The sequence below is a fragment of the Cariama cristata genome, unplaced genomic scaffold (genome assembly GCF_000690535.1).
Source record: "Cariama cristata isolate BGI_N322 unplaced genomic scaffold, ASM69053v1 scaffold5221, whole genome shotgun sequence".
Classification (NCBI taxonomy): domain Eukaryota; kingdom Metazoa; phylum Chordata; class Aves; order Cariamiformes; family Cariamidae; genus Cariama; species Cariama cristata.
Window position 1 is genome coordinate 1,680 of NW_009597404.1, and position 19,219 is coordinate 20,898.

At 41.3% G+C, this 19,219-nt stretch overlaps 1 protein-coding gene across 2 annotated transcripts in view; it reads right to left on the reverse strand.

Moving 5' to 3' along the window:
• Positions 1-1,105: 1,105 nt before the first annotated feature.
• NCOA7 (nuclear receptor coactivator 7) overlaps positions 1,106-19,219 on the reverse strand; it is a 26,861-nt gene continuing 8,747 nt past the window's right edge. The window contains exons 6-13 of one of the 2 annotated variants that reach the window (XM_009708849.1): positions 19,029-19,219; positions 17,379-17,547; positions 9,371-9,518; positions 4,865-4,990; positions 4,233-4,385; positions 3,607-3,702; positions 2,866-2,939; positions 1,106-1,937 (exon numbers count right to left, since the gene is read on the reverse strand). The exon at positions 19,029-19,219 is cut by the window's right edge and continues 900 nt beyond it. In XM_009708849.1, the coding sequence (XP_009707151.1) occupies positions 1,802-1,937; positions 2,866-2,939; positions 3,607-3,702; positions 4,233-4,385; positions 4,865-4,990; positions 9,371-9,518; positions 17,379-17,547; positions 19,029-19,219 (1,093 nt within the window). In that variant the 3' untranslated portion in view covers positions 1,106-1,801. Of the gene's footprint in view, positions 1,938-2,865; positions 2,940-3,606; positions 3,703-4,232; positions 4,386-4,864; positions 4,991-7,807; positions 7,886-9,370; positions 9,519-17,378; positions 17,548-19,028 lie in introns of those variants that run through there. The other variant, XM_009708850.1, reaches the window with a different exon arrangement.

Genomic DNA, 19,219 nt, shown 5'->3' on the forward strand with positions numbered 1-19,219 from the left:
TTTCCAAAATATTTTACAGCATTACCAATAAGAACTTTATTTATGGCTGTAGTAGACCACGTAGAAGGGAAGTGTGAAAAGCTCACGTGCAGCGTGTTACAGGCTTACTGTATATAGCATTGGTTTTTAGACTGTGAAATTTCTGTGCAGGACTAAGATTTAGTAATGCTTTTGAAAGAAAAGCACTTGGCTTTTTTTGGCTTTTTATTCTATTAAAAAAGGGACGAGCAGTAACTAAATTGAGTTGTATTACTCAGTTAATAATATTCCAAAATTAGACTGTACTGTTTCAATGCACGGAAGCACACTACTGTTTCTAAAACCTGCCCTTCTCAGGACAATGACACGTTCGAGTCTAAGGGCAGGACAGCATCCTAGTGTTGGGTCAGGCCTGGACTGTGAAAAACAAAGCCACAGCTTAATGGGAAAGCAGAATTCCTTAGCAAACAGCTAAGACTGCCAGTCCTTTGTCATACTCTCCCTATTTACCAAAAATTGTCATTTCGTAACGTGGAGTCTTTTCTCTTCAGCCTTGGGAGGGGGGACGGACGGACACGGAGTATCTGACTGTTTCATGAAAAACAAGAATATTGAGTTGCCTGTCAAATCCTAAACCAGCCTGTTACTTCAAGTCTTATTTGGGAAGGAAATCACATATATAATTAATAAGAAAACAAATATTACACTAACATGACCTGGCCTGTTAGGAAAATAGCATTCTTCTCTAAATCTCCGTTGTATCTTCTCCTTAAGAAATTCTTCAATTTGTAGACAAATGCTCATAAAAAGCACAGTGGGTGGCTTATTTTCAATCATTTGGTGGCGGTACAGAAAAACAATCCTCTCTGAGAAATGTCCTTTGTAAACAGTCAAATAATACTAGGGCAGATGCTCAGAGCATGCTGTCCCAATTCTGTTGGCTGCAACAGAGCTGATACAGTCTACACCAGGTGGCAGTTTGCCCGATGTCTCCATACACTGCCAAAATAATAATCTATTAACAGGAATGTGGCAGCAGACTTAAGAAGCAGCACTATCCACCTTTTCCCTCATCTCAGAAAAAAACCCAAACCAGAATTATGCACTCGAGTGTTTCTGCCAGAAAACAAACCCTCCAGTTAGGGTAAAACAAAACCCAAATCTCATTTACAAAATAAAAATATAAAAATTAACTTCAGAAATCAAATTGATTCAGAATAAATGCCAATGCATAAGAAACCTACCTGAATAGTAATTATTTATCAAATTGAGATTTGAAACATTAAAAGAAAAAACTCATAGCTAACACATTTACAAAAAAAGAAATCTGCTATACAATAACAATAAATAAAAAGATTTAAAAAACATGTTCCCTTAAGTGCTGTGTACACCTATTTTTGATTCTTTTCCATGGCAAACAGTATGCTGTAGATTTTGGTAAAGTAACCTTTTATTTTTGGTTAGCATTTGTACGATGAACATAAATACACATGGAATGTACTAGATAGTTATAGTTTTCCCACAGGATCTTTTTCACAGTTACAGAAAAAGTTTTCAACTTATACACCATGAATGTTTCCATAAGCATCATATCTTCGATGGAGGACTGTTGGAGGAGGAAGTAAAAAACACTTCAGACTGATCTCTTACTGCCTCTCAAAACCAGCTCTGTTTTTTTCTTGGGTTGGTTGTTCAGGTTTTTTTGCGTAGGCATGCTCTGGTACAAACTCGAGGAAAAAGCGTGTAACATTGTGAGGCAGCCTGCACCTTCTAGTCAGCTTTTAAATGCCTAATGGATCCAGTCCTTAAGGCAGTCAGTATTTCACTCAAATGTCCATACTTCTACGTCTTGTATTATGAAATCTTCTTTCTTAGATAAGATGTCATTATTGAAGGTGCTGCAGGAGTTGCTTCGCCCATGATACAAATCTGCATCTAACCATAAGCCAAACCGGCCACTAAAAAGGAAATACACCAGAAATTTCAGGTTATATATAACAGCGAAAACACTGGAAGCTGTAGAAACAACCAGAGGAGTGATACAGGGCAATCTAGGTAATTCTGACGACGACTCAGACTGAACGTGAAGAGCTCAATCCTGGCAAAGCGCTCGCCAAGAAGCTCACGGAGCAGGTCCCTCGCTTTTGTTTGCACCAGGGAGCGGGGCAGAGGGCAGGACTGAGCATGTCCCCGCAGCCCCCCGTGCCATTCGGCTGTTTGCACCGCCAACACCAGGACGCAGATGTTGGGGTCCCTTCCCTGGCTGTCTGGATGTGGACATGGCTTCTTCTGGTTTAGGAGGAGGAGGAGGGGTGTTTATACACTCCCAATGCAAACCATGCCCAGATGTGTCCTGTGGCGTAGCCTGCAGTCAGCTTTAGTTAGTTGTAAAGCCTTAGCCCTTGATTTCATACCCACTGACCTTTGAAGCTTAGGACCTAATTAAGCACCCTCTGTATCCTTGCTCTGTGTATCAACAGAATAATGACAATTTAATAAGGACCACGTGAGAAACCTTAGAAGCTGATGGCAAAACTGCCATTAGAAATTATCTTCCAGCACAAAACCTTTTCAGCAGAGACACATATCTATCCAAAACATCTGGTTTTTTCCTAGCTAAAAAAAAAAAAAGCAAAACAAAACCACCAAAACCAAAAAACCCAACAAACCCTACTTGCCTAACATCAGTCACTCTCTTTAAGCAGTGGAAATTGCTCTGGGTCTATAACAGAAATCAGATTGCTGAGCTATCTGCCCTAAACAGTTTACTAAAAGTAATTTCAGCTATTTTTACTGATTAGTTTTTCTTGCAACTACCATTGTCCCTATTCTCATTTTAAAAAGAAAAAGTTAGCTACATGATTTGAAAACCAAACATTCACTCACCCTCCACCTCCGAGCTCCAGAGAGCTGGTGTCTCCATTGATGAAGTAAGTGTTCTCTCCACTCCATTTGAATACCTGAGGAAAGGAAAAAAAGCCAAATATATTTGGACTGTGAGGATTCTTGTACTCTAAAACTACCGGGGACTAACTCTTAGTAGGTATTTTTTGGTGTGGTCATATTTTATTTTTTTTCTTGAAGGGGGAGGAGGAAGACACAATAGATAGAAAGTATAAGAACAATACATATTTAAAACTACGAACAAGACATCCTAGTCCTTTTTAAAATTCTGCTTGCATCTCTAAATCAACAGACGTTCTGTTAAAAAGGGACAATGTGTTCAATTTTGAAAAACGCATAAGCCATGAACATTCAGGGGTATTTCAGTAGCACTCTTATCTCTGGTTTGTTGTCACTGTGATCCTAAGCATGTGTGAAATCATACCCTGTTCTTGGTATCACTACCTTTCAAGGTGAGTCTTTGACAGTCCACTTCTTACTCCTCCCTGCTTCCCTCTTCCACTTAAAACCCTCTCCTCACCCTAAAAGACTGTCCTCTTGGCACTTCAGATAATTACAGCCACTTTTGCTTAAAGCACTACATTGAAGCAATGACTGATTAACCCCATTCATCAACAGCCGGCACATCTTGTAAACTCAAATATGCTGTCTTCATAAAAATCTCACAAACATTTCAGAAGTGGAACCCAAAAATCTTATGTGAGAAAGTGAACACCCACTTACCTTGAAATTTGGACTGAATGTATAGAGGAATGTTTCACCAGTGCCGTAGTAATGGTCACTAAACCTGAAGGGATGTGTGGCATATGCTCCAAATATCTGTCAGAATAAAATGATTAAACTACTACTGAGGACAGTGCAAAACTCAAGAGAAAAAAAACCCCACACATTTCAAAGTACTTTCTGAAGAACAACTGAGCTGGTGTTTCATGTTAGAACCACCAACTACTAGAGTACATCAGGTGAGCAAGTACTCCTGCAAATCTTTAGTATCCTGCAAGTTAAAAGCCAGATGACAACAACGGCAACAGGAAGTCCGACTCTAGGAGCTACTGAAGTACTAGACCTCCACAGAGGCATTATTTGTGACAGCTCGTTAACTGAGATACCTAAGGAAGATACTTCCATGGGCACTATTAAAAGGAGCGCTCATTGCAATTATGAAACCAGGGGGGTATTTCTATTAGTGCTGATGTACTTTCCTGCCTGTAAGTTTAATTTAAATGTAGAAAATATAAAAGAAAACATCAATGTCTTATTTTGGTGTGATGTCACTTCATGGTATGACTAGCACTTCACAATGATCGCTTTTTATAATGTTGCCATTTCCGTCCAACCCCACTCCTTACCTGGTTGTCCATATCCTTGATGACAAGAAGAACTGGACTGTCGAGAGATGCCGATTTACGGTACAGAGTCTTCAGGCTAGTCCCATGCTCCAGTGTACTGTACGCAAGCCGCCACGGATATCCCTGCACTCGTGCAGGCAAGCGCCGGGCAAGCTGGGCAATGAACAGAGGGAAATGTGACATATCCAACAGGTTGGGTGACAGACGGTGCCCCAGACTTTTCCCCCTCTGCAGGGGCTTCTCAGCCAAAAAATGGCTGTCAAGGGAGCAGCTGATGCCAGCAGTTAAACATCTCCACCACATACACGTGGCCTCGTACTCTGAGCCCAACTATCTGCATTCACATCACTTGTGAAAGAGATTTCAAAACTGGTACCCCCTCTCCGAGCACTGAAAGAGTTGCCAGTCCTCAATATCATAACTCAAATTTCAGAGTTGCAAAACATAAAAGTAAGCTTTCCAGGTGAGCCAGTGCCACAGCAAACAGGACCTTGCACACAGACACTCCAACATACTAAACGCTTTCCAAACTCTTAGAAAGCATTGGTGTTGCCCTCAGAAGGCAGAATGTCCCACACTCGGCAGAGATACACCACAGCTAACAAGGAAACTTGAGTTTTTTCTAGCCGTACCTGCTCTATATGCATATTCTCCAGGAGAGCGCTGTGATGCTTTAAGACAGGCAAAGCATCATCATCATCTTCTTCATAGTAACTGCAAACGCTCTTTCGCCGTTTGGCTTCTTCTACGGTAATGATCTGAAGCGAGAGAACAAATGTCCAGCCTAAAGCGTAGCTCTTACACTCTCAATCCTCTGTTGAAGCAAATTAACCTAAACCAACATACTCCTCAGCTGTCACACTGTGTGGAGCAAAACCACTGTATGGGATGGATATATCAAGCACAGGCAGCCTTAACCAAATGGCGAAAATCTTAACTGGCAAGGTGTCTTTGAGACAGCATGGCCAGAATTTCTTCATACCCTGGAAACCTCCAACAGCTGTAGTTCTTTGGGATTAATAAACATTGAGGTAACCAGGTGACATCACGGTTATCAACTTAGTCCCAAGTCAGAAGGCTAAAGTGCACCTACTTCCGAGGCACACTACACACATCTGAACTAGATGTCTTGTAGGAGTCTAAATGAGGAGGATACAGAAGCTTCTTTGTTCTTAGTTGAGTACATTCATCGTTTTCTCAGGTGCTAATGTGTGAGAATAAGAAAAAGGTTACATTTTCACTTCTTTTTATTAACAGCTTTTTCCTGGTTTTCTTTACTGACTCAGACACAGTTTTGTGTATACAGACTGAAACAGAATGAATATAGCAAAGTAGTAAAAATGTAAATCAACTTGAACAGATATTTCAAAGTTCTGTCTTGTAGGAAATGTACCAAGTAAGATTTTGAGCATCCAGTTTACGTAAGTTCTTGAAAATATTCATTCTGAGAGTCAAGGTCTTTATAAAATACATTCTTAGTTGAAAATGATCAACCAGCTCTTTGGAAACCTCTATTTATTCCTTTGCTTAAGACTTTATAAAGAGAGCACATTGTAGTATTTTAAAAGATGAGTCCATATAAATATGTCTAACATCAGGTTTGAATTCAAATACCTATAAAGCACAGACTTCTCACCAGGAACTACAGGTAAGCCATGCTACCTTTCCCCATGAAGCTGGAAACAAAATGAGAATGCGAGTCCATACACTTAATGCTTGTCTATAAAAGGACTCGGCAGCCTACAAGGTGCTGAGAGAGACAGGGGACAAACTCCAAACCCCACATGGTACAGGCAGCGAACGGGAGCCCAAACGTGGCACAGGGCAGGAGCTCCCGGGCTGGCAGCACCCACATGCCCAGAGCTCACCGCAGAGGGAGGGACATCGCCTCGCCCCTCGGCAGTGGTGGTCGGGGTGTCCTGGCTCCCAACAAGCTGCTGCTGGGGTGCGGGGCCTCCCATCTGGCAGAGAGCATCATCTGGCACAGCTGGAAAGCTGCTAACCCTTCAGTGCAGCTCAGGGCGCTCAGCGAGCAACCGGCAGCGGGGCTTTAGCCGGGGCTTGGTGCCACCATGGCAAAGAGGAAGCAACAGTGAGAGCTCAGAGAGGGGGCTGATGAGAGAGAAGAAGGGAAGCAAGGAGGCCTAACTACAAAACAAAGAGGAAACCGTAAACCACCTTCCGCTGCCATGCACCTCCCGGGAAATACGGCTTCCAAACGACTTTGACGTTACACATGGATAAAGTTTGGTGTAACTCCTCCATGCCTTCATGATTGCTACTTGAATTTGCAGCAGCTGTCAACAGTTGAGACAATTGCCAAGAAGTGCTTGGAGGTCCTACACACACCTGCCCCACAGGCAAGAAAGCAAATGCACTAGACTGACTCCAGGAGCAGATTTAATGACACCACAAAGCACAGAAGGAGCTTTTAATGAAGACCAGAACTAGTGAGGAGTTCACTGTGGGTAGCACAAAGCCCTAGTACCATCAGTCACACCTAGCATCTCCCATGGGATGTGAGCAACACATCCACTGCAGGCACTCACATCCAACCTGTCTTCACCTGCAGACGCCTGGAGCTGAGCTCAGCGCAACCGCCCTGACCAGGGCACCCTGGCACCGGCACTCCAACGCACACCGTGGGGTTAGGAAAAGAGAAGAGGGCAGGACCACAGGGCAAAAATCCAGCCTGCAGAACTAATGCTGTTATGTGGCAGTACAGGTATTCCTGCCGGTGACACTGCGAGAGCTGTACAGCTGCATCCTGCCTCTCTAGCCCAGGCTCAGTGGCATCTAGTCCTGGGTCTTCTGAGACTGCAGAGAATCCTATGCTGGAAAATTTTTCATATGGCTTATTTCAGGGAAGGTTTACACTGCAAAATTAAGATAATTTTTTTAAGAACCCAAACTGTTAAAAGAAAATGGTCTTTCTGCTTTTATCCTTGTTCTTTTTCCACCTCCTGAATGGTTTTCCTTCCCTCCTCATCTCCCAGGCCAGTATTTTACTTTTTTTTTTTTTAATGAATACCTTTTTATCTTAAATCAAAAGCACCAACTCCTCTTTCGAAGACTATTTTCTAGGAATAGTCTCCCCTCCAGGAGCAGGGGAAAAGTATCATAGTAAATCAACCAGCAACAGGTATCTGTAGCAAAATGCAACCAAACTCACAGATGTAGGCAACAACGGAAAACCTATTAACACAGCTGTAAATCGCAAATCAACTCCAAAGACAGACAAGCCCCCCCTCTTCACTGCATAGACACATACTCAGTCTGTAACCGAAGCACACATTTGAATGAAGTTCAGAGTCAACAACTGTAAAAAAAAAAAAAAGGGATCTGCAGGATCAGATATTTACAGACTACACAAAAGAGAAACAGACAAAAAGAATCAGTCACTACAGAAACAGGATCTACAAAATCTTTTAAAGATTTTATGGGACTGAGAAAGCAAGCTACCTGGGGTGGAAATACTGTGTTAAAATTCATCTGAGTAAGGAGCACATTTTTCACTAGGATAGAAGTGCTATATCAGATCCATGCTGTTCAAACAGCGACACAGTTCAACATACCTCCACAAAAGGTTCCTCCAGGTCAGGTCTAGCACAGTAAAGAATTCGAATATTCAAAGGCATCTGTTTCCCCTTCATCATCTACCAGTTTATTTTGCAGTATCCACTACACTTGCCTGCTCTAGTGGCAAGAGCTCAAGCCCACAAGCGTGACAGATGGCTACTGCCTGTGGCAGGCTGTGATAAAATTGCTTTTATGCTTCTCTACAATCATACTTTCTGTTTCCCCACAAGGGAGAGTGAAACTTTCACAGTAATCATGCCCAAATTTGGACTTCCAATAGAGATTTCCTGGCAGACCTACTTTAAATTTGTAAAGCCTGAGTATATTACAAATAGAAGAGACACACCTTTAGAAGCAGTTGCCAGCTAATTCTTCTCCCAATACACATTTAAATAAAACAATGAGAGATAAGCTCCCAGCATGGCTAGCTCTCTCCCATCTCTGTTCTTCAGATCACCAGACCTCCACTTTCATTTTGGTTTTAAGCAAATGACATGCAAATAACAACTGAACAGTGAAATCTAGTGCAACATGACTGCACTCAGCTCTGAGCAAAATAAGGAATTAAGCCTTTTTTTTTTTTCCATCTTGCAGTTCACAGAGCACCAACATTAAGAAACTACAAAACTGTAAAAATAAAAGCTATCTGGGATTAGAGGTAGCGTTGCTACATTTCAAATGCAAAGCCTTACTCCTGAGATCCACTTTTTAACAGAACAATATACTTTGAAGATAAAAATGCTCAAAAAAAAAAAGGAGGGCAGCAGAATTTTAAAAACAAGTTTGAGACAAATAATCAGACCACTTTTTAAATCACCATCAAGATATTTACCACTTAGAGATTTCTCTGTTTTTTAATTTATGCCATATCCTTAGCACAGCAAGTGCTTCAGCATTCAGAAATAACATTTAAAAAAATGTATGTGACCTTATTTCCCTTAGAAACTAGGCTTTGTATGCACAGGAGACAGACAGATAGCAAACACAGGCACGCCAAGTAGTTAAAACAGATGGCAAAAGCCCCCATATGAAGAAGCCAAAGTCTGAGGATAAAACTTACCCATCTTACAACCAATATTCAAACAGTATTGCTGCGTGCACTGGGGAAGCAAGACTCCGGCACATCACCACATACCAATCCATTCCAACCAGCACACAGGAGACTCTGTTGGTGTTTACGTGTGCATATACACCTTTTGGAGATTTTATTTGTAGCATATAAATACAATACGAATTTAGCAACACTGACAACATACACCTGCATAGTTTTGCAAAAGGCTAACATCACATAACCAAATATTTACACAACTTCTGCTGGCTGCACACCAGAGAGCTCCTGGTTGTTTGCCTGTTCTTTCTAGGGAGATAAAAAAAAAGGAGGACTGAAGGAATATGAGTACATTTGTGAGACACATACAAGCCTTAGGGAGACTTCTATATGAAGCAGCAAGAGTTACAAAGAAACACCATAAAAATCATCAAAAGAGTAAGTGCTGAGATTGTTAACAGAACACACACTTGGTAGGCACACGCTTCATGTAAAGGCAGAAATCACTCACCTCCCAGCTTTTAGTAGTGGGCTCACTGAAGAAGTTGTCTATCATGTCAAGCTCCTCCTTTTCTACCACCACAAAACCTTGCTCTTTGGCATCTTTCCCATATATTTCTGGTGACCACTGAACAAAAAATGTGTACAAGTGATCCACCCTGTAAAAAGAAGAGGAGGAGACAACTGTCATTCAGTGGTCCATGAACCCAGCACTGTCACGTAGCACAGAGGATTTGCCCAGTGACAAAGAAGGGAAGATCACCCGTGTACATCCACCCTCACATACCCCACAAGGTGATGGCTCCCTCCACCTGCCAGCCTAGAAGCACTTCAAGGTTTCTTTGCTTTTGCTCCCCACAGTGTATTTTTCTCCTCCCTTTGCTATTTGTACAGCCAAAGCATCACAGTAAAACTAAGTGGCCTGTCCAGTCCCACGCAATTCATATTAAGAAGTCAAACTGACTGGTATTAGGTCATACTCAAAAAAGTTAAGTCCACAAAAAACTCACTTTACTTACTTAGTTTGACCTCCTGCATAAAACAAGCCATAGGAGATCACTAGTAACGCCTACACCACACTTCCAGCTGCCCTCTAAATGTTATAGAGACTAACCACAAAACAATTCTTTATTCTGTTAGCATAGTGAAAATAAGCCGTTACTGACAGCTTTGCTAATGACATAGTACCAGCAGTGTATGTGCCTCCATAAATGTAGTCAGCTCTCCATCACTGTCTTTAAAGAGATGTTTTGACAACATCCGTAACGAACAGTGAAACAATTTCTGAAGAAGGAATTTACGTAGTGTATTAAAATTAAAATGAACACAGGCAATTTCAAATAGGAATGTAACAGTGAATTCACTGTAGAAGTTGAATTGCCAGGGAAAAAAAAGCCTAAATAAAGAGGGCAGATTAAAAGATAGTAAGTATTTATGACACTGGATCTTTCTCCAGTTATTCATCAGAAAGTTTTGTCTAGCAATTCCTTGATCAATACAAAACAAGAAAAATCTTAGAGAAATTGAGACATTTACCCCCTATATTTCAAGTTACTTGGATTTATATATATGCACAAATATTCTTAAAACACCATTTCAGTACTGTTGGATTCTCTTCAGGGTCACTAGTATAATTCCAGAGATTTTTCCAAATCGAGTCTACATTTGTTTGTTCTACACTCCTACCAACGAGGGCTAAAGTCTGATGTCAGTTCTAACTGCATAAACTGACAGCTCTGAAACTGTTGTGCGCATGACAGCTACGCTAATTCACAAAGGGAGATACTTGGAGGGGCTTGACTCACTTTGGCCTCAAGGAATTTGCATCCAATTTCCACTATCCTCAGAAAGAATAAAGGATTGACTTTGCTTCATCATGGAAATGTCCTCTTAATCACGAAAAAGGAACAAATCAGCATTGCCATCAGTTTTTTCTCTTCTCCTTTACACACTCACAAACGCTTCTGTGGTGCACAGCTAACATGTTCTAGCAGAGTTTAGATTTTTGTTATCAAATGAGAACTGTATCTGTGAAACATTTTTAATACATACAACCAAATATGGTTTTAGTACAATTGTGTACAAATTTGTGAACACCCAACACTAGCTCCTGAGGCGTCAGCAGCCTCCTTTCATCAAGAACAAGTAAAGCAGCTAATGCTGGTATCAAAGTGAAAATTTTAGCTGCTGCTTGTTCCTCTGCAGCAACACAGACAAAAGAGATCAAGGTAGTACTGTGCAAACAATCAGTCTTTGGGATAGTTCTTGACAATAATTGCCTGGAAAAGGCTAAAAGAGGGTCACACCCCCATTGCCAAGGGTTCTCCCCTTCTTTGAGAGAAGCCAGGTGATTGCTTACAAGTTTGCATAGATCTAAAACCAGTGAACTATGGAAGGCACTTTAAAAGCCATATCATCTCATTTTAGTGGAGACCTTTTCTTTTAACGGCAGAAGTTTTCCCACATTGATAGGCACCACTTCGCATGTCCCGCTCCTCTTCACTTGCTCACAGAGGCTTCGGAAAGAGCAGTATGATAATCTCTTTGCTAACTAATGTGAATTTTAACTGAAAGAGACATTTAACGTGAGCACTGTGTATTTTATGTGCAGTAGTCCTAGTCTGGAAAGCTAACTACTTAATTCCTACAAATCCGTATGAAAGAACAATAAAACTAGTGGTTGCTGTTGTCTGGCTAAGATCATTTTGAAAGCACATTCATGGAGGCAGGTGCAGGAGAGCAACATACTCTCAGCTCCGAATCGCAGAACATGTTTAGGTTGCAAAGCACCTCTGGAGATCATCTAGGCCAATTTCTGTTTATAGCACAGCTAACTTTCAAGTCAGAGGAGGTTGCAGAGTCTTGTCCATTTGCAGTTGTGAACATCTCCAACAGAGATTCCACAACCTCCCCACGCAACCTGTTCCATGCATAACCAGTCTCACAGTTTTTTTCCTCTTGTATCTAATCACAATTTCCTCTGATGCATGCAGCAAGTGATCTGAGATGGGTCTGGCGCCATCCTACTTACCTTTTTTCTCTCTCTCCCCATCCCCTCCTTTTTTTAACCATGTGTCTAAAAGGAAGAGGGGAATAACCACCACTCAAGCTGTTGGCTATGTTCTTTCTTACACAGGCCAGCAAGAAGTGAAGCCTTCATTACCGCAAATACACACCACCGACTTACATTGAGTTTGCTCTCAACTTCCCCAGTTCCTTTTCTGCAGAGCTACTCCTCAGGCCACCCATCCCCAGACTGTACCGCTGCAGGGGCTGCTCCACCCCAGGCCCCACAACTTTGCATTTGCCTCTTCTGAGCTTCCTGACATTTCTGTCAGCCTGTTCCTCTGTGCTGAGGTCCCTCTGAACAGCAGCCTTGCCCTCCGATATATGAAAACTCCCCAAATTTGGCACCATCCCCCAAAATGACAAAGGTGAATTCTGTTGCAACGCCCATGTCGCTGAGGAAGGTGTTGAACGGTATCAGTCCCCAAGGAATGCCACTTGTACCTGGCTGCAACTCAGACTAGCTATCAACCCTCTGAGATCCATGGTCCAGTCTGTTTCTCACCCACACCTGGTAGTCTACCTGTCCAGGTCACATCTCTCCAATTTGGGTATAAGGATACTACAGGAGATTGTGTGAAAAGCCTTACTAAGGTCATGGTAAAACAACAATCCCTTGCTCTCTACTTGTCCACAGAGCTAGCCATCTCAAACAGAAAAGTTATCTGGTTATTAGAAAAACAATTTGCCCTTGGTAAATCTATGATAGCTGTTCTCATCACTTCTCGTCCTCTGTGTGCTTGGAAATGGCATCCATAAGGACTTGCTTCATATCTTCGCAGGACTGAGGCGAAGCTGGCTGCCCTGTGCTCCCACAGATACTCCTCTATTTTTCTGAAGATGGTTGCAGCATTTGCCTTTCCCTTTATTAAGGGCCTCTCCCAGTGATCACCACCTTTCAAAGAATGACAGAAAGCAGCCTTGCAATAACATCAACCAACTTCCTCACTACACTCAGATTATTTCCTGTCAGGCCCCACGGACCTGTATATGCTCGGTTTATTCAAGTAGTCCATAACTAAGTTTTCCTCTACGATGGACAGATGCTAAATAAATCCAGACACTCCAGATTTAAGAAGCAGCAGCACAAAATGAGAAATAGGTGAGTGCAGGCATGAGGTCATTCTGAAAGGGGATGCAGAGCATCCCTTCTCTGTTAATAAAATTGTAACATTATGCTATGGTGGTATTTCCAAGCTACCAAATTGAAAAAACTGGAGACAATTTTTAAATTGAAAAACCACTGCTTGAAGAACTCTCTTACAGCCAACTTGACAGCTGTGAGGAAATTTATCGTAGAGGTCAATAGCTGTTTCGGTGATCACAGGCTTATGAGTGTGTCATGCACCTAAAGAGAAACACGAATAAAACAGAAAATACTTGGAAAGGAACAACTACAGAAATCTGAAGTTAATCACTCCAGAAAGAACTTATTCAAAAGAGAAAGATGATAACAGGAAACTTTAAAAAAACCCCAACCAAACAAAACAACAACAACCTAGGAGACACAAATCAAAAATGAAAGATGGAATACTGATAAAAGAGTATGATGATGATCTTTCATGAATCTTATGAGGGTAAGTCCTCATATGTTTATATGAGCTTATATAAACTTCTGTAAGCCCTCATTACAAGATATGAAGCTATAGGTACAAACAGGTTTTCATAGGTTTAATCTGTATAGTTTGATATCTTATTTATCAGAAGTCTAGGAGTAATCTATTTGCAGAAGGCTAATTCAAAAGGAGTCTAAAGCTAACCTTTATACTAACTATTCCCTTCCATTAACAGGAGCACAGAAGAGTGATCCTTCAGCATCAGGACCATCTTAATCATTGCCCCTTTATGTAAAGCCTTGTTTAAGTGCACGGAAACATCACATAGGTATTGATTCCAGCTAGTTGTGTTGCAAGTTCTTCCAGATCTCAGCTTCAACCGTAGTAACCGCAGGGTGTTACGCACTAGATACTAACAGGAGTCACAACCAAGCAATATCTTGCTCTACAAAAGAAAACCCCAGAGCAACAGTAACAAAAAAACCAAACCAAAACTCATCAAATGCCCCAAATCAAACAAATAAACAAAATCAATGGGGCAGGGAGCTAAGACTGAAAGAGAGAAGCACAGCTCAACCCCTATTACTTTTCCTCCGTGAAAATCTGCCTGCTCTCAAAAAAGAAACTTCTGAAAAAGCAGATGCCTTCTCAGCAGTGTGATCTCAGTGCAATGCCTTTTACATCAACATCAGTACAAATTATACATTCATAAACCAAACTTGTCTGCCAAATTTATGTTATAGATAATCAATGAGATTTACTTCTTGACTGAGGAACTAGTCAATGCTAAAATGAGGAAATTTATTTGTTAGGACACATGTTTATCAACAAAGAAATTCTGCACTACCATCTCTGTCCCAGTGCAAGGCATCTTCCCCTGCAAGACCTTGAGGAAATCTGTGACACAATTACTGACCTACTACCACTCAAAATCCACCAGGGTGGACAATCTATATACCATTTAAACATAAATCCATGTAGTAAGACCACACACAGACTTACCCTCTAATACTGTAAGCTATACCCATTGCAAGACTTCACAGCAAAAGAATCAATCTCCCTGTTAGTGACCAAAAACACGCGTGCCTCTCTGCTCAGCAGAACACAACAAGAAGCTGCCCTAGACTGAGTAATCTGTATATAAGGCAACTCCAGATGCCCATCACCCCTGTTACGTGCTAAGGCGAGCACCGCTGTGATGAAGCGGGCAGCGCAAAGCAGCCCTGTAGTCACTGATTAACTCAGCCATGCTGTGCAGGTCACGGGGCAACACTCGCCAGGACACTCTCGGCACCCGGGAAGCCACGTAGGAACAGAGAAGACCTACAAGAGCCACAAAAGGCAAACAAGACTTAAGACTTATTAACATCCTTTATAAGGAATATCAGCCTAACAGTATTCTCTCTGTATTAATAATGTTTCCAGAGGCTTCTATTAACAAAAAAAAAAAAAAAATTAAAATTTTAAAAGGTAATTACATCTCCGCCAAGGCCAGGAAAGCAGCAGCAGTCTGCAGATGGAAGAGCAGCTCTGCTGGGAGCCGCGGGCTACGGGGCTCAAGCTGGAAATGGAGCCATTTTTGCAACTGATGAGAAGGTGTTTTAACAGCAAACACTAAGAGACCATGTAAAAATGTAATTAAATGCAAATGAGAGGAAGATTTAACTTACACAGTGATTACAGACATGCACATCAATTTCTTCACAATCTCTCAATCCAGGTTTGTTTTGGGTTTCTTTTTGGTTGGTTTTGGTTGGGTTTTTTTTGTTTGTTTGGGGTTTTTTTTGGGTGTGTGTTTTTTTAATTACTACAAAACCTTAAGATGCTGCACAATTACTGTGACTGCACTGGACAGAAAGTGGTTTATGTATACTGCTTTATGGTCAATGAGTTGAAAGTGGTATTCTTGGTATTTTCTTACATGAATATAAACTGCATTCCAAATGTTTTCAAACTTAGTAAATTATTCTGATACATTGTATCAAAAATACAGTGCAAAGCTATCCCAAATGACCTACTGAGCACTGCACTCTCAAGGTGCAATTCTGGTAAGTACACACTGTGCAACACTTGCAGAAGAATATCACCAGCGGGTAGGAAGCCGTGCATTTTGCTTTCGGCAGGCATCCGAGAGTTTGGAGAAAACAGTGATTTGTTAGACGAAGACATGTCTTGCATTAATATGAAGGAGTGGGTCTCGCCTTTAATTTTTGCCCCAAGTTCTACATGATCTTTTTATGTACCTCTGTGGTGTTAAAACAGGCGTGCATGAACAGCTCCAAAACGACCCAATTTTATACTACATTCACCACTCATTTTGATCGAGATCTGAACAGCAGCCCTGACAGCAAAGATCTGGCCTGTCTGCCAGCATGGCCAAGTGCCGCTGCAACAGCTCACCGCAGAAATTACTTTTTCCTCATTCTAAAAACTGAAGTATAAATCAGTTGTCAACACTTCAGTTTATATATGGAGTAGGTCCCCTCACTATTCAGAAAATTTCTGCTCACAGAAAGACAAGTAGAGAAGCTGTTTTCCAAGTTTGTGGTAAGAAGCTTAATAAATTTACCTGTTGCACAAAGCAATGATCAGAGATGACCTCAGTTCAGCTCAGCAGCTTTGTTCAACATTAGAGACACTATACCCAGGGCAATAACTGACCTTGTGTTAAATTACAGCACCACTCCAACTCCTTGAAGTATTTACTCATGCTTCAACCTAGTATTTTCTGAACCCACCCTTTTGCAATCCCTGAGGAGCCAAGGACCGGCTTCAGCAGATAGCAAGCAAACCAAAAGCTGTCTTCAGCTACACTCCCGATGGCCACATTCCAGCCGGATTAAACCTCTCCCCCTCCTCCCCTGGGTCAGCAACTTCCACACTACTGGTCTGCTCAAAACACTAATGTCTAAAATATAAGAAATAAACACTTAAATCAACACATATGCTACAAATTTGAAAATAAAATTAAATATTCTGAAAAATTACTAAAAAAGATTAAAAAAAAATCAACTGCATCTTAAAGACATACTTCTGAGGTAGATCACAAGTTCAGATTTTTCCTTCCTGGTATCTAATTCACCAGCACTGCAATCACTGATTTCCCTATTTTGGTTAATCAACATACTGGAGAATTGCCCTAGCTACCTTCTAGCAAAAGAAGGACCAAGGATTTGATTCATGGAACCACAGAATATCATGAGTTGGAAAGGACTCATTAAGATCATCAAGTCCAACTCCCTGCTCCTTGCAGGACTCCTCACAGCCAGTGACAATTCTTGGGTAATTTATGTGGAAAATCATAGGCCTTCACTTTTTTTTTTTTGGCTATAGTACTACATATGTGTATGTACACACCTACAGGCACATAAAACATTTAAATGGATTTTATCACGATGAAAGGGACTTTTTTATGGGCCTGAAGGCAGAAATAGCCACACCTGTTCAGTTAGGATTACCTCCCTTTTTCCACGATGCCCTTTGCTCATGTGAAATACCTATTTTTTTGTTAGCACTGGCACCTTAGTGGCACCTTGCCTCTCTCGCCGCTGCTCCCTTTTTCCCCTTTCCCTCACTGCCTAGACTACGGCTGAAACTCAGATCATCCCCCAGTGCTTTTATCATATCTTAGCTGCACATATATCCCTCTTTCCATCTTCCAAGTGGTACCTGATCCCTTCTTCCTTCCCTCTGGGAGCCATATTAGACCAGCAACAAACACTGCGTTCTCTCTCTGGCATGCAATGAAACAAGGGCATCCCTCTCCTCATCTCAGCATCCTTGCTGCATTTCACACCTATGACCACACAGGGAATGTCAGATTCAACACTAGAAAGCACTACACATGGAAAAAAATGAAGAGACAAACACGTTTTCATGCTAAGCACTGCAGCTTACCTTTCCCGAGGAACAGCAAACCAGTACTCCGGTTGCTTTATCTTTTTACTGTACTGTTGAGACATGGTGGTGCTCTGAGACACAAAGGACTTTCTCATGGGCTTGCCTACTTTAATGCACAGAAACATTGGAGGAGTCTTGCTCTTCTCCTCTTTTGAAGGAAGCATATCTGAACGAGAAACAAAAGAAATGGGCTGCTTACAGGAAAGTACTAATACTGCAGCTGTTAAAACACTGTCACAAAGATTAATAATCTTGCGCAAAGGAATACTCAGAGGCACCATACACAGAATTACACCTGACATGTCATTCAGTAGCAAAACTGGTTTAGTAAATCCTTGTTCATCCTAAGCTGTGGTTATTTATTTCCATTTCTTCACAGCCTATATCCCCCTCCGCTGTACAGCTACGTACAGAATAGCCCTGTAAAGCAAATCAGTAAGATGATCAGGCTGGGTGCAACTGCATCATGAAGCAGCCAGGTAAAGGGGACAGTGCTTGCCTGGGTCCAGGAAACCCATCCAGTCGAAGGGTAACCCTGCACACGCACACACACAAAGTCCGATCAGTTCCTCAACTCTGATGGTTCAAGAGCATACAAAAACCTTTTCTCTGCACAAATCAGAGTCAAGCATATGAGTAGTTTAAGTTCCTTCAATTGCTAGTGCAACAAAAAAAAAAATAAATAAATTGCTTATTAAACTATAGCCTCAATCACACTGAAGTTGCCTCATTCATTTTAGGAGTACACATACAGCCATTTTTTTTTTTCCTCTCCCAATGAGAACGATCACCAAATGCAACTAGCGAGATACACACCCTTCCAATAGAAAGGAAAAAATCATTTTAAAAACAACTGTTTTTAAAATAAAGACTTCCACTCTATAATCATCCCCCACCACCTGATATGAATTATGGGTATGTCCACTGCTTCATTAAACCACCAAGAGAGGAGCATCAGCACTCTAGGATGGACAAGTGCTTAGAGGCACTGGGCTGTAGCAGAAATAGTAATACATGTACGAGCTATCTAAACTGAGATTTCATTTTGTTATATGCTTTCCAGTAACAGCCTAAATTTTCTTTATGATAACGCAACGACCAATCACGACAAAAAGGTCAGTCAGTAAGACTCTATATTCCTATTTATATCACTTCTTTAAGGGCTTCCATAGTGTGAAAGACACTAGACAGATGCAAATAGTGTCAGGAATACTTTGGTACCCCTCTTTACAGCAATGCACTACTACTTTGGATACTATCAGAAATACACTGATGGACTTCACTGAGGCAACAAAAGTTACCAATACAGACTGACAATTCTGGCCATGAAGTGTCCATGTGAATACTGCAACTGGATGACATTTCACTGTCCTTCTTAAAGTCAGTAAATAGAGGTGAAGATTATATAAACAGTGATCACTGAATACGGAAAGAGCACACAAGTTACTTATCAAACTAGAAGCTTAGGGAATTTGAAGGTATTTTTTTCCTCTAAAGAGCAGATAACATAAAAATATACAAGAGTAAAAAAAAAAAAAGATCAGGTATTATAGAAAGAGGAATTTAGAGCAGAAGGTTACCGATTCAAAGGTTACCGTCATAATGCTGTCCAAGTCTCAGAGGAAACAAGGATAACCAGAGACCTACCTTCAATTGGCACTTGAATTTTCTGCAGCAGCCACAGTCTGATTTCTGATTGATTGTCTAACTGTGTTTCTTGACAGGTCTTGTCTATAGCTGGTACTAATGAAGAGTCCACAGACTCTTTCAGATCCTTTTCCTCTGCTGCTGCTGAGCTGATTTCTAATGAAGGTGCTTTCCTTTCAACACAGCAGGAA